The sequence below is a fragment of the Typopeltis vanoorti genome, chromosome 8 (assembly GCF_054136105.1).
Source record: "Typopeltis vanoorti isolate ZY-2024b chromosome 8, IOZ_Tvanoo_1.0, whole genome shotgun sequence".
NCBI lineage: Eukaryota > Metazoa > Arthropoda > Arachnida > Uropygi > Thelyphonidae > Typopeltis > Typopeltis vanoorti.
The window spans coordinates 101,590,791-101,605,941 of NC_143556.1; the positions used below are offsets into that span (position 1 = coordinate 101,590,791).

Below are 15,151 nucleotides of genomic sequence, written 5' to 3' on the forward strand. Positions count from 1 at the left end.
GTGAAATCCCTCTCACAAGTACATCCTCTGATGAAATGATCAGATCTGGAACTCGCGATCCTCACATGCCCTCCTTCACATGCTGTCTGAGATAGTTATCTTTCGAGAACTCAAGAAATTCCTTTTCCTTATTCCCAAATACTATCTCTTCATTCCAGTCTATACTGCCATAATTAAAATCACTCATGATAATTACCCCTCCTTTGTTCATTAATCGAAGTTGTTTATACATTTCTTCGTCATCATCCTCCACATTCCCAAGCCTATAGCAACATCCAAAAAAATATGTCTTCCTGTCAACCTCCACATTACACCACACTGCCTCATAACCATTGCCACTATTTCCCTCTTTCATGTCTGCGTTATGTGGACGCACATAACGCAGTAAATTATGTGGACATAATTCCCCTGCTATCATCAGCAGCACTCCCCCCTCCCCTTTTTGTCCTTTCATCCTCGCAAAAAATATTGTATCCTTCCATTTCTATTCCTGTTAGAATATCATCTTCATTCAACCATGTTTCACTTATTCCTATGATTTTGGGGCGAATAAACTCAATCAGTGAAACCATTCAAATCTCCCTTATTTCTGATACTTCTGGCATTTGTAAACAAATACAGTAATTCATATTTAGGTCTATAACCAGTCCTATCTAAGCCCCTTGTTGGTTGTGATTTCCCCCACACCTGCCCAGTCACCTTTATCACCACTTTTATATATTTGCTCAGTCTCAACTTCCCCACTCACATCGTAACATAATCCATCTTCATACACACATTCAATGCCACTTTACAACATCCACTCTCCTCATGCCATGTCTCCCTGTCCACCTGGACCCCCCCCATTTCCCTGTTCCTCTTGCATTCCCATTCTCTCCTCATCTCTCACACTACTACTGTTTCTCCTGCCAAGCACTTCTGTTTCTTCAATACCACTCTCCTGATTTTTCCCTTCATCTCTTTGTTCTGATCTCTTGCACGCATCATCACACACACACACACTGTACTTCCATCCAGCAACACTTTCTCCTGTACACTCGCCCCAAAACCATTCAAATGCAACCCATAATGCCTGTATAATTTCATTCTTCCCTCAAACACATGCCATACATCCACAAACTGTACTTCCTTCTCCTCACCCAGCTTTGCTAGCATACCATTCATGATTTTGGCTCTCTGTCGCAACTCATCATCATCATCATACTTCAGCAACACTCTGACCACCTTTCCTACTACACTGTTATCTTTCCCTCTTCTCAATAGCCTTCTGATATTCGTCCTCACATCCTTCTTATGTCCATTTAGATCATTTGTCTCCACAATCATGAATAACTCTCTTGCTCCTTTCTTCCTCATGTCTAACGTCTTAAATATCTTACTCATTCTCCCTCCTGGAATCTCCATATACTGCTATCATGGAATCACTCATCACCTCTTTTACTCTTTTTTTTTTATTTCATTCTATTTTCTTGCACACTTTCATTAGTTTCCACTAGATGTCTAGCATTACTTTAGATAGTCCTCATTTCATTTTTCATTTTCAATAACTGCTTCATCAAATCTTGCATTCCGACAATTTTATTCTCTGTCACTCCCGCAGTCTCGCTACCCCCACGTCTCTTTTTGCCCACCTTACTTCCTTCATTCATACTTTCTTTCACTTCCTTATCACTAACTTTCAATTCTACTTTCTTGCATTCTTTCCCTCCCTCAGTTTCTCTAGTTTTCATTTCATTTCTGTTTCTTTCATGTACACCATCTTTTGTCTTTTCAATCAGTTTCACATTAATTTGCCCAGTCTAATAATATATCGCACTTCTGACAAATCCATACTTTCTCTCATCTCTCATTCATTCTCTCTCTTTCTCCACAAACACATCTCTTACAATTTCTTTTCATTATTAGATTTTACCTTCTCATCATTCTGTTATCCATCTTGCTTATGTTTAGTACTGCTCATAAGCAGTACAAAACATAAACATTACTGATAACATTTTTCTTCATATTCCCTCCTCATCATTTTTTTTACTGTGGGTTTGCTGCTCATAGTGCTTTCTTCAAACAGCCCTTGTTTGTTTTCCTATGTAGTTTCCTATGCCATGGGACTGCTCTAAGTTTCTCATAATCATAGGCTCTGTAATTCCACATAATCTTTCCTCTCTCCTTTTTTATATGAAAATCCCACATGCTTAGCTGCTTTGCAGATCAAGAGTGCATGATTACTCTCCCCATTCAGAGACAACATGGCTCCAAATGATGAGTGATCAGTATTTTGTTTTGGAGAGTGACAGTTATTTTATTCATTATGTTGAGCTGGGTTAATGACCTCAGCATTCTCCTTGATGATCAGCATGTTTCTAATGAAAGGAGATTATTTTACCAATTTTATGCTTTTTTTTTTCACCCTTAGTTCATGACAAATTGCTGTGGAGATATGTTTCCTTTCTTTCTTTTTCTTTCATTCAACAAAAATGAGGGTGTTGACACTGCCACCAGTTGGTGAGAGTGATCATGAGGTACTTGTTTGGGAAATGATGAAACAAGAAAAGGTCACTGCCAAAAATGGATACATGTGGAAATATAAAGCAGGTGATTATAGGAAGCGCTGTAGTCAGTTAGCATCAGCATGTTGGGTAGATGAGCTAAGAGGAAAATATGTTGCAAATGCATGAAAACTAATAAGGCAGTATCTGAAAAAAGCAATGTATGACTGCATACCAAGGGTTAAGTGAGTAACGAAATCAAGCAAGCTGTGCTGGAAAAAAAAATGTGATGGAGGAGGTACAAGACAATTGGTAGTGATCAGATCCATGAAGAGTATAAGGTGCAGGCTAGAAAGGTGATGAGCATGGTAAAGAAAGAAAAGGTGCAGTATGAGAGGAGACTGGCTGGTCAGGCCAAGGTGAACTCGAGAGAATTTTTCCGCTACATGCAAGCAAGAGGAAGAATAGTTATGGCAGACTAACATTGGCAGATAGTCATGGCAGCAGACTAACAGCTGCAAAGGATATAGTGGAATTATTGAACGAGCACTTTATCAGCATATATCATCTTCTTCTTCTTCTATGCGTTATTCCCGCTTCCTATGCAGGGTCCGCGTGTTACTTAGATGCGACTTCTTGTTAGTACTACTTTCAACCGACCCGTCGCCTGGTCTGCCGCTGGGGGGGATATATTTTTGACTGTAGAGGCGTATGTTCACGGGGCCAGTTTGCCTGCTTGCGGGATGAAAAACGCTAGATAAACTGGCGGAAAAAACCCTACTGACTGCGCCCAAGACCGGCTAACTTGGCTATGCCTGAGGAAGATCCTCAAATTCCTCACGTCTACAATGGGAATCGAACCTGGGACACTCCTTCCCCAGGCATATGGTTGCGTAGCACAAAGCCACTAGGCTAACCGTGCGGTTTTTATCAGCATATATCATACTGGTATAAATTATCCGGTACAATATATAGAAGAGAAGCAAGTATTAGGAGAATTGGAAGTGAAAGAAACAGAGGGATATCAGATGTTGGTTGAGTTAGATGTGAATAAGGCTGTGGGAATGGATGACATATCACCACGTATGCTTAAGGAACGTGCATCACAGTTTGATATGCCCTTGACCTGGTTATTTAATGAAAGTCTTGTAGGGGGATAGGATACCTAAGGAGTGGAAAGAGGGCAAAATAGTACCACTCCACAAGCATGGTTCTAAGATAGAAGTCTCCAACTATAGGACAATCTGTGTGCAAAGGATATAGTGGATATACAGTCTGTATAACTGCAGTTGTGGTCAAGGTGTTGGAGAGATTGATAAGGAATAGAATACAGAATTGGGTTGATGGACATGGCATTCTTTATGAAGGTCAGCATGGATTTGTAAAGGGTAGATCCTGTTTCAGTAATTTACTTTCATCTTATGATAAGGTGATGAGTGTGTTAGATAAGGGAGAATCATATACAGTGATATTCTTTAGACTTTACAAAAGCATTTGATAGATTACCACATGATAAGTTGGTGTACAAGCCTGCAGAGGATGGAAATAGACAGTATATTGGTTAGATGGATCAGAGATTGGCTCTCTAGATGATGCCAACAGGCTGTATGATGGAGCAGTCTCTCGAAAAAGAAGGGTGACCAGTGGTGTGTCCCAGGGTTCTGTTCTTGGGCCCCTGCGGTTTAACTTGTTTGTAAACGTTAGATCATGTGGACTGACTGGGGATCTTCAGCTATTTGCTGATGATGCAAAGTTGGGAAGAATTATAAGTAGCACTGCTGATGCTGAATCCCTTCAGGAAGATTTAAATAGACTTTTTACTTGGACAAAAGAGAGAGTGGGGGGTTGTAGTTTTAATATCAATAAGTGCAAGGTGTTGCATTGTGAGAAATATAAGGCTATGTACTATATTGATGGTGCCGTACTGCAGGAAATGGATGATATTAGAGATTTCGGAGTGATGGTTGACAGTAGACTGAAGTTTAGGGGACATATTGCTAGGGTTGCAAAGGTTGCACATCGTAGTGCTGCTATGATATAAAGTACTCTAACATGCAAGGATAAGAAAGTGGTTGTGCCACTGTATAAGGCACTGGTCAGACCACACTTGGACTATTGTGCTCAGATCTGGTCACCTGGTTTTCAATGTGATGTGGAGACATTGGAGAAGGTCCAGAGATAAGTAACTAAGACAATATCAGGAGTTTGGAATGCTGGCTATAGATAGGTGTTGAAGAGATGTGGATTTCAGAGTTTGGTGGATAGGAGGAAGAGAGCTGATATGATAGAGACGTTTAAGTTAGTGAGAGGATTTTATCAGATTAATCCACAGGGGATTATAAAAAAGGCAAGAGGGGAAAAACCAGAGGTCATTCCTGGAAGTTATGTAAAAGTGTGGTGAAGAAGGGTGTGAGGAGTAGATTTTTTACATGGAGAATTGTTAGTGAATGGAATGCATTACCGGAATGTGTTGTTAATGCAAGGAGTGTTAAGGACTTTAAGATTCTATATGATAAATATGTTGTCAGTTGAATGAACCTTCCACGATGAGTCTGTCAACTTCATGGAGGGTGTAATAGTAATAATTATAATAATAATAATAATGTCACATACTATATTTTAAAATGCTCAACCAGCTTTTGTCATTTGGAGAATTTTCAGAATTTTATTGTAAAATATATTTTCATAATATTTTTTTTTTTTGCAAAAGTGAAAATTTGTAAAGAAAAAAAAAATGTTGTCTGTGTGTGTGCGTATTCTGTTTCAAATTTATTCAAATGTTAGACCAAGATAGACTGCTTTTAATAGAAAAAAAGTTTGTTTTTGATGTGTTGTCTAGAATACAAGAAATTAATTCATTCTTGAAGAACCATTAGTCAAGAGAACTGTGTACAAATTGTTATTATTGTGATTATTATTATCATTATTAACATCAGATCACCATGAAGTTAAACGACTCTTTGCAGGAGATCCATACTTCCATTCTTCATACAAAGAACCAGCACCTCACTCCATTGCTTTCAGAGATGGCCTCTTTTTCTACCCTTGTCCTCCTCTACTCAGTGAAAAATCTCTCCACATTAATCTTGTAACAATAATTCACCAACTTATATGTCTCAATTATATCCCTTCTCCTTCTTCTATTCACATGTGTATGATATTCTGGTAGAAATATGTTTTTGTATCCCACATTCCATAAACCAAACACTGACTTCAGTAACCTTCTGTGGACCCTTTAAAACTAGACAACCAAATCTGAGCACAGATTTTTTAGTTGAAATTTAAAAAATTTGCCTTAACTCTCATTTTTAGTTAGTATGTTTTAATGAATTAAACAATACCTAATAAAGTGTGATCCAACTGAAGATAAAAGAAGCCAATCCAGAATCGAATATTTCATAACAAGATATAAAATCAAGTTAAAATTGTCTGCTATTTTAAGGCAAGTGTTAGTTGTCATTTTTATTTCTTATTTGATAAGTAAATAATTTATTTAACTAACTTTTAAAATATTTTTATAGGAGAAATATTTACCAAGATGATAATTGACAGAGAAATTAAAGCTTCTTATGAGTTGACAGCTGAAGTAAGAGACCAAGGAACACCATCCCGATATGATCAAGCAGTTGTACTGATTAAAGTTTTGGATATCAATGATAATTCTCCTATATTTATTGAACCACTTGATATTGTTGTTGAAGTACAGGAAGAACAACCACCTGGTACAGAAGTAGTTCAAGTTTTAGCAGAAGATGCTGATGATGGTAGAAATGGAGCTGTAACCTATGACATTTCTTTAGGTAAATATAAATGGTGATGATTTTTCCTTATCTGTGTGTGTGTGTGTGTGTGTGTGTGTGTGTGTGTGTGTGTGTGTGTGTGTGTGTGTGTGTGTGTGTGTGTGTGTGTGTGTGTGTGTGCGCGCGCGCGCGCGCGCGTGCGTGCGTGCGTGCATGCAGTGCATTTTTAATTATGTTTTAACAACTAAGTTAAAATTTTATTATAATATAATAAAGCTTTTCCCCAAAACATACATCAAATATAACCTACCTCTGCTATTAAACTTATTTTGATGCTTATATACTTGGAAAAGTATTATGTTCTTATTTTAATCCTATTATCCAAGCAGCATGAAGTATACTTTATGACTACTCTACTTGTATATAGACACTGTTGACTTCCCATTAATATCCTTAGACTCCCAAAACAAGAGATTCCATAAAATGTGTTTTCCAGAAGGGAGAATTAGCAAGATAATTCATGCATTAGATATGAGAGTAGATGAGCAAGCGAGTTAGTGGTGGTTGTTGGAACAAATGACACATCACCCTACTGAGTAGGAGATGGCAAACATCCATATAGAAAATTTGGCAACGCAAACTTATTTTTGCCTATGGTCTAACAGAAGGTTCTAGAAGAATCATTAGAAAAGGCAGCTTATATAAAGAAAAAATAAAAGTTTGTCCTTGTTGGAGATCTAAATAGCGGAGTTGGGAATGAATACAGGACATATAGATATGTGTTGGAAAAATTTGGAGAAAAGGGCAAAGATAATAATGGTATCTGCTGGATTTCTGTTCAAGACACAGACAGGTCAGCACTAATGCCATGTTCCAACTTAACGATGTGTACAAATGTATATGAAGAGAAGATACAAGGAAAAAGAAGAGTCTCACTGACCATGTTATTTTGGATAGCAATATCGTCATCATGCTGGTTCAGGGCATTAGAATTTACAGGGAATTTGAAACAGGAAGTAATCACCATTCTGTTTTGAGCAGAATAAAATTGAATATCATATTGAAAAGAAAAATATGTAACAAAGTTTTAAAATGCATTAAAGATAAGCAGCTTTCAGAGGTGAACTATACACTTAAATAAAACAGGTATTATTGGAAGAAAAATGAAGAAGTTTGAAAACAATAATCAAACCTTGGCTCAGTAGCAGACTCTGAAGAAAACCTTCATTGATAGAGACATGTAGTGTTGGGTATAAGGATGGAAAACTCAGAACTTTATGATGGACTCAAGAAGTGAAAGAGGAAAAGAAGAAAGCATATTGAAGTTGTCCTAAGAGAATACAAAGAAAAATGTAAGAAAGCAAAGTAGTGTGTAAAATTAACTAGACAAAAGTCTTAGGAAGACTGGTCAGAATATAAAAGATAAATATCAGTGGTAAAATGTTCTAGAAGTATAAAAAAAAGTAGAGAAATGGAGAAGACTACTGTAAAAGGAACCTGCTCTCATATCTATCCTGAAAACTGAAGATAAAGATATCCTAGATGCTTAGAGTAATTATTTTGAAAGGTGGTTAAATGAAACAAGAAGTGACAGAAGAAATAGTAGAAAATGTTCAGGAGTAATGCAATCAGAAGTATACATCAATACTTTAGGTACAAAAAGCAGTCAAAAACCTGAAATGTGGGTAGGTAGGTAGGTAGGTAGAGTAGAGTAGATGATAATCAGTCAGAAATGCACAACTGTAGAGACTTAAAAGCTTTACAGTGGGTGCACTACATAATGCAAAAGGCACAGCGAGAAGGTCAAATTCCAGATGTTTGATGTAGAATTCTCATAATTCTCATCTATAAAAAGGGAAATAAAACTGAATGTGATAATAAAAGAATTTCCCTACCGATGATCCTCATAAGATTTATTATTATTATTTGACACCTCCAGGGAGTCCAAGGACTCATCAAGGGAGGGCACATGTTCTACAGCTCTGACTCCACCAACTAACCACAACTACACCAACGCCATCTATCGCCGACTACCACCACCCAAGGCGGGATTCAAACCCGCAGCCTTTTGGGTGGAGAGCGGATACACTAACCACTCTGTCAGCCAGGCCAGCATACTTAAGAGGAGGATAAGAAAAACTGTCAAATCAAAGAGAAACTTTTGCTTTAAGACAAATAGTTGAAAAATAATAATAGGAATATAGCAAGTACCTATATTTAAGTTTTGTACATCTAGATAATAGCCAATCTCTCATACATAGGTAGAGGGTTTTTTTCTCCCAGAAACTCAGTTTCTCATCCCCTCAGGATAGACAAAGTGACTCCTTGAACACACAGTTCTACAAACATAAAATGCTTATCCTTAGAGGGATAGAGCAGAGGAATGGCAAGCTGGCTGCATTAATTGCCTAAAGCACTTAATCAGGGGACTCAACCCATCTTGACAACTGAATGAAGATCCAGAAAAGACAAATGCCAAGAGAAAAGCTGATCAAAACACTACAGCAATGTGTTGTAAATGGGACATTGTACTGAACTATACACAGTCAATATTTACGTTGTAAATATTGACTGTGTCTTCTTCTAAATAGCATTTAGAATTGAAGAGGTACTGGAAGATAGTTTGCTGTAAACCAGTGTGAGCCAAGGGTGAACACTTTCTCTATTGTTATTCATTATCTTTATGGATCACATTATGATGAAAAGTGGCATTAAACCTGATATCAGTAATGGAGATATTAATCTCAGCTCTTTACTTTATGCAGATGATGTTATACTATTATTATTATTATTATTAACAACAGACATCCATGGAGTCAAAAGACTCATCATAGGATGCACACACTTTTACATACATCAAACTATGCTTTAAAACCATTCAGCTTATCTGTATTCACCACATGTCAGGCAACACATTCCACTTGCCATGCAAAAAACCCTCCTTGTTATGCTTCCTCTCATATCCTCTTCATACAGCTTCCACAGATGTCCCCTTATTCTACTCCTTCCCTCATTCTGAGAAATTTTTTCACATTAGCCCAGAAACAACCATTTACCAACTTAAATACCTCAATCATATTCAGTCTCTTCCTCCTATTCACAAGGCTTTGCAAACTACTTTCCCTCAATCTGTCTTCATATCCCACATCCCAGTTATCCCTAGTCAATCTTCTATTGACCCTTTCAAATATATCCTCATCACTATGAAAACCAGGAGACCAAATCTGTGCACAATAATTCATAAGGCCTGATCAAGATCTTATACAACGGAACCAGAATCTCTTTATTTCTGCATGTTAAGGTTCTGAATGTTATTGCCATTATTATTATTATTATTATTATTATTATTATTATTCAGGCCTCCAAGGAGTCAAAAGACTCATCGAGGGAGGTCCTTCCTAAGACATAAAGTCTGTCAAGACTCATCGAGGGGAGGTCCCCCCCCCTGATAAACACAAAGTCTATCATACCACTCTTTAAACTCACTGACCGTTCTCGCTCCCACCACTCCATCAGGCAATACATTCCACGGCTCAACCACCCTCCACACAAAGAAACCACTCCTTACCCTCTTGCTCACAGTTTCCTTTCGTAACTTCCAGGGATGGCCTCTTGTCATCACTCCTTCCCGTTGTTCAACCAAGCGAAAGAACTCCCCAGTGTCAACCCTGTAACCACCTCTCAACAGTTTAAAAGTCTCAATCATATCACCTCTCCTTCTTCTATCCACCAAACTCTGCAGTCCACATTCTCTCAGCCGATCCTCATAACTATCCTTGTACAGTCCTGAAACCATCTTTGTCATCCGTCTTTGTATCCTTTCCACAGTTAATTTATCCCCTTCAAATCCTGGGGACCAAATCTGAGAACAATAGTCCAAGTGTGGTCTGATCAGAGACTTATACAACGGAATGATAACCCTCTTATCTCTGCAGGTCAGTGTCCTTCTCATAATAGCAGCAATCCTCTGTGTTACCTTCACCACCTTTGCAATATTCTCTTTCTCTTTGGTCTATATCTATTCATCCCTTTTGGTAGCAGATATCTTTCCATCCTAAATAGATGTTCTTTCCATTTCTCTCTATATTCCTTGATCTTTTCATTTATGTCATAAATATCTTTTTTATGATATAAATTTCTTTTCTGATCTCTTCATTTCTTATATGATCTAATTTTGTGCATCCTTTAATTGATCTTAAAAATCTCATCTCTGCAGCTTGTATTTTACTTTCATCTTTCTTTTTAACAGTCCATGTTTCTTGAACCATATAACAGAGTGGGAGTGGCCATTACTTTATAAAATTTTAGTTGAGTTTCTCATCTTGTTTTTTTTTTATTCAGTGTACTTTTAATTGTTCCACAGATTTTCTGAAATTTCTTTATTTTTTCATCTATATCTTTATATTTTAGATATGCTATTATGCAGCCTAAATAATTAAACATCGTCATCTGTTCTATTATTTTCATCATCATCATAACACTAATTACAGGTATAGACCATATCGGGTCTCATTATCCATCCAATATCCTTTTTTGAGGTCTACCCTGCCTTCCTCTTTCCAATTGGCTTATATTTTAGTATTTCTTTAGGATGTAAGGCATTGGCCATTTGATTTACATTTTCAATCTATTTTTGTTTATAATTGTTTAGTTTTTCTTCTACTGATTGTGTTTTTAATTCTTTTAAAATATCTTCGTTCCTTTTTTGATCTAATAATGTGTATTTTGCAGTTCTTCTCATAAATCTCATTTCACTTGTTTTTATTCTTTGTTTATTGCCCAAATTTCACTGCTATAATAATGTGGGCACTGCTAAAGTATTGTATATGTGCAAGCATGTTTCTTTTTGTACTATATTTGGGTTGAGTGTTCTATTTATCAGGCCTATAATCTGTAAAAATTTTGAAGTTTTTAATTTTATATCTTTTTCTCCTTCATATGATATTTCACATCCAAGATAACTGAAAGTATTTATCTGTTCTATTATTTTATTATTAATAACTATTTTGCTTCTAACTGGAGTTTGTCCACAAAATGCCATTGTTTTAGTTTTATCTATGGAAATTTTCATTCCAACTGTTCTACTATAATGTTTAAATTATATATTGCTTTTTGTAAATTGTCTTCCTTATCTGATATTATTACCCAATCATCTGCAAATAATAGCATATTTATTTTGTTGTTCCAGGAAATTTCTATACCTTGATTGTTTAAGGTGTTCCACTGTATTAATATTTCATTAATGTAAATATTGAAAAGTGTTGTAGACAGAGGGCATCCCTGTCTTATTCCTTGGTTTATAGATTGCTTTTCAGACAACTTTTCATTTATTTTTATTTTTATTTCATTATCTTTATATATATATTCAATATTGCATGTAGTAAAATATTAGGTATATTTATTCTTTGTAATATATCAAACAGTATATATCTTTTTACTTTGTCAAATTCTTTTTCATAATCTATAAACAAAAGATGAGTTTCCAAATTAAATTCTCTTCTTTTTTCTGTGTTCTATTATTTTATTTTCTATAACTATTTTTGATCTAACATAATCTCAATCTTTAACTACCATGACTTTTTTTTTTCTTTTGTAAAATTTTTAAATTGTATTGTTGGATTAATTTATTTAATTCATAAACTGATTTTTGAAGGTCATCTTCATTGTCTTGTAATCTGATGCAGAGGACATAGTGGAATTGTTCAATGAACAATTTATTGGAGTATTTCATCCTAGAGGAGTCAGTTTTAATGCTAGAGGGATAGGACTGGTACGAGGTCTGGAGGTACAGGAGGAGAGTGTGTTTCAGATACTGAGTACTCTGGATGTCAGTAAAGCTGTGGGACTGGATGGTATTTCGCCACGAGTTTTGAGAGAATGTGCTAGGGAATTGACAGTACCTTTAACGTGGCTTTTCAATGAAAGTTTGGCTTTGGCAAAGGTGCCCAGGGAATGGAAGGAAGGTAAGATAGTGCCATTGCATAAGGGTGGTAACAGACTGGAAGTGTCTAATTATAGGCCAGTCTGTGTGTCATCAGTAGTTGTTAAGATCTTGGAGAAAGTAGTGAGGGACCGTGTACAGCATTGGGCAGATGAGGGTAATGTTATCTGTGAGAATCAACATGGATTTGTGAAAGGACGCTCTTGTTTTAGCAATATGCTAGCCTTTTATAATAAAGTTACAAGAACATTAGATGAGGGAAAGGCATATACTGCAATTTTCTTAGACTTGGCGAAGGCATTTGACAGGGTGCCACATGATAAGCTGATATTTAAGTTGCAGCACATGGGTCTGGATGTCAGATTGGTCAACTGGATTCAGGATTGGCTGTCTGATAGGTATCAGAGAGTTGTGTATGGTGGAGCAGTTTCCAGGAGGCAGAGGGTTACAAGTGGGGTCCCACAGGGCTCAGTACTAGGACCTATATTGTTTAACCTTTATATCAATGACATAGCCAGTGGATTGCAGGGGGATATTCAGTTATTTGCGGATGATGTGAAGCTGGGAAGGATTATTAGTAATAGTGCAGATGTGGTAGCCCTGCAAGAGGATTTAAATAAGCTAGATAGATGGGCAAATGAATGGGGGTGTCAGTTTAATGCAGCAAAATGTAAGGTCTTGAGGTTTGGGAAACATCGATGGGATGCTGCATACTCTATGGGAGGAGTTATACTGGAGGAAGTAGGGGAGACAAGAGATCTGGGGTTGATGATTGATAGAAACCTGAAGTTTAGGGGACATATTGCAAAGGTGGTGAAGGTAACACAGAGGATTGCTGCTATTATGAGAAGGACACTGACCTGCAGAGATAAGAGGGTTATCATTCCGTTGTATAAGTCTCTGATCAGACCACACTTGGACTATTGTTCTCAGATTTGGTCCCCAGGATTTGAAGGGGATAAATTAACTGTGGAAAGGATACAAAGACGGATGACAAAGATGGTTTCAGGACTGTACAAGGATAGTTATGAGGATCGGCTGAGAGAATGTGGACTGCAGAGTTTGGTGGATAGAAGAAGGAGAGGTGATATGATTGAGACTTTTAAACTGTTGAGAGGTGGTTACAGGGTTGACACTGGGGAGTTCCTGGAAGTTACGAAAGGAAACTGTGAGCAAGAGGGTAAGGAGTGGTTTCTTTGTGTGGAGGGTGGTTGAGCCGTGGAATGCATTGCCTGATGGAGTGGTGGGAGCGAGAACGGTCAGTGAGTTTAAAGAGTGGTATGATAGACTTTGTGTTTCTCAGGGGGGGGACCTCCCCTCAGTGAGTCTTGACAGACTTTATGTCTTAGGAAGGACCTCCCTCGATGAGTCTTTTGACTCCTTGGAGGCCTGAATAATAATAATAATAATAATAATAATAATCTGAAGTGTACAATATTGTATTGATAACAGTTCTTCTGGTTAACTGGATATCTTGTTTATTGTTGTTTTCCATGTTTTAATAATCTGATCAATATATATATATATATATATATATATATTGAATAGAGTTGGAGATAAGCTACATCCCTGTTTAAAACCATGATTTATTTCAATCTCTTCTGTTAATTTATTACCTAACTATAACTGAAGTGTACAATATTGTATTGATAATTCTTCTGGTTAACTGGATATCTTGTTTATTGTTGTTTTCCATGTTTTAATAATCTGATCAATATATATATATATATATTGAATAGAGTTGGAGATAAGCTACATCCCTGTTTAAAACCATGATTTATTTCAATCTCTTCTGTTAATTTATTACCTAACTATAACTGTATTTTTGGTCTTTATATAAACTTTGTATAGCTTGTACCAAATGTAATAGATATCCTTGTTTTTTTCATTATATTCCATAGTTTTTCTCTGTGTACCTAGAGTCAGAAGGATAAATCAGGTAGATGTTAGATGGATGAATGGCTTCATTATGCCAAAGTTGCACACAAAGAAAAGGTTGTGGAGGAATTACAAAAAAATAAATAAATAAATAAATAAATAAAAGCTGATCAGCATGCCCATGAGTAGGCAAGAAGGGTGACTGGTATGGCGAGGAATGCCAAAGCTAATTATTATTATTATTATTATTATGTAACACTTCCAGGGAGTCCAAAGACTCATCGAGGGAGAGTGTGCCAACAGCATTAAACAATTGAACCCCTTCCAACTACTAACCACACTCAAATTTGCTAAACTTTTTGCATGAGCCATTAGTAGCAGAGGCTCTCCAAGCTAGCTGATGAGGCCAAAAAAAAACTCTAAGGAGTTCTTTTGTTATGTGACAAGTAAAAGGAAAGATGACTTTAAAAAAGTGCTGATGGAGGGGAGGTAACAAAACCAAACCAAATAGTTGAATTACTGACTGAGGATTTTTCAGAAGTGTACCATCTAGGTTGTGACATTTACTGATAGAATGGAGTTTGAATAAATGGAGGTGCTTAAGATATTGAAGAACCTCAATACAAACACAGCCATGGGATTAGATGGCATATCGGCCCATGTATTACAAGAATGTGCAAGGGAATTAGCAGCTCTTCTTACCAAGCTATTTAATTTAAGTGTCAGTAGTGGAAAGAGGGCAAAATAGTCCCATTGCATAAAGAAGGCTCCAAACAGAAGTAGAAAATTATAGGCCCATTAACATTTCAGAAGTGGTTAAGGTATTCAAGAAAATGGTGAAATTAGAATTCAGGACTGGGTGGATAGGAATATGATACTCTATAAAAGGACAGCATGGTTTTGTTAAAGGTAGGTCTTATCTTGGTAATTTACTTACTTTTTATAATCAAGTGACAATGGAGTTGGATAAGGGAAATAGCTACTCAGTGATATTTCTAATTTTGCAAAAGCATTTGACAAGATTCCACATAGAACTCCATTGCATAAATTGGGGTAAATGGGGGATGGATATGAATCTGGTGATTTGGATTAGAGGGTGGCTGATGGAT

The 15,151-nt window shown here is 36.7% G+C and overlaps 1 protein-coding gene across 1 annotated transcript in view; it reads left to right on the plus strand.

Annotated features, from left to right (window-relative positions):
- Window positions 1-15,151, plus strand: part of ds (dachsous cadherin-related 1) — a 342,130-nt gene that overhangs the window by 199,457 nt on the left and 127,522 nt on the right. Inside the window, exon 7 of the mRNA XM_090396431.1 lies at window positions 6,005-6,283. Within this exon, the coding sequence (XP_090252557.1) occupies window positions 6,005-6,283 (279 nt within the window). The remainder of the gene's footprint in view (window positions 1-6,004; window positions 6,284-15,151) is intronic.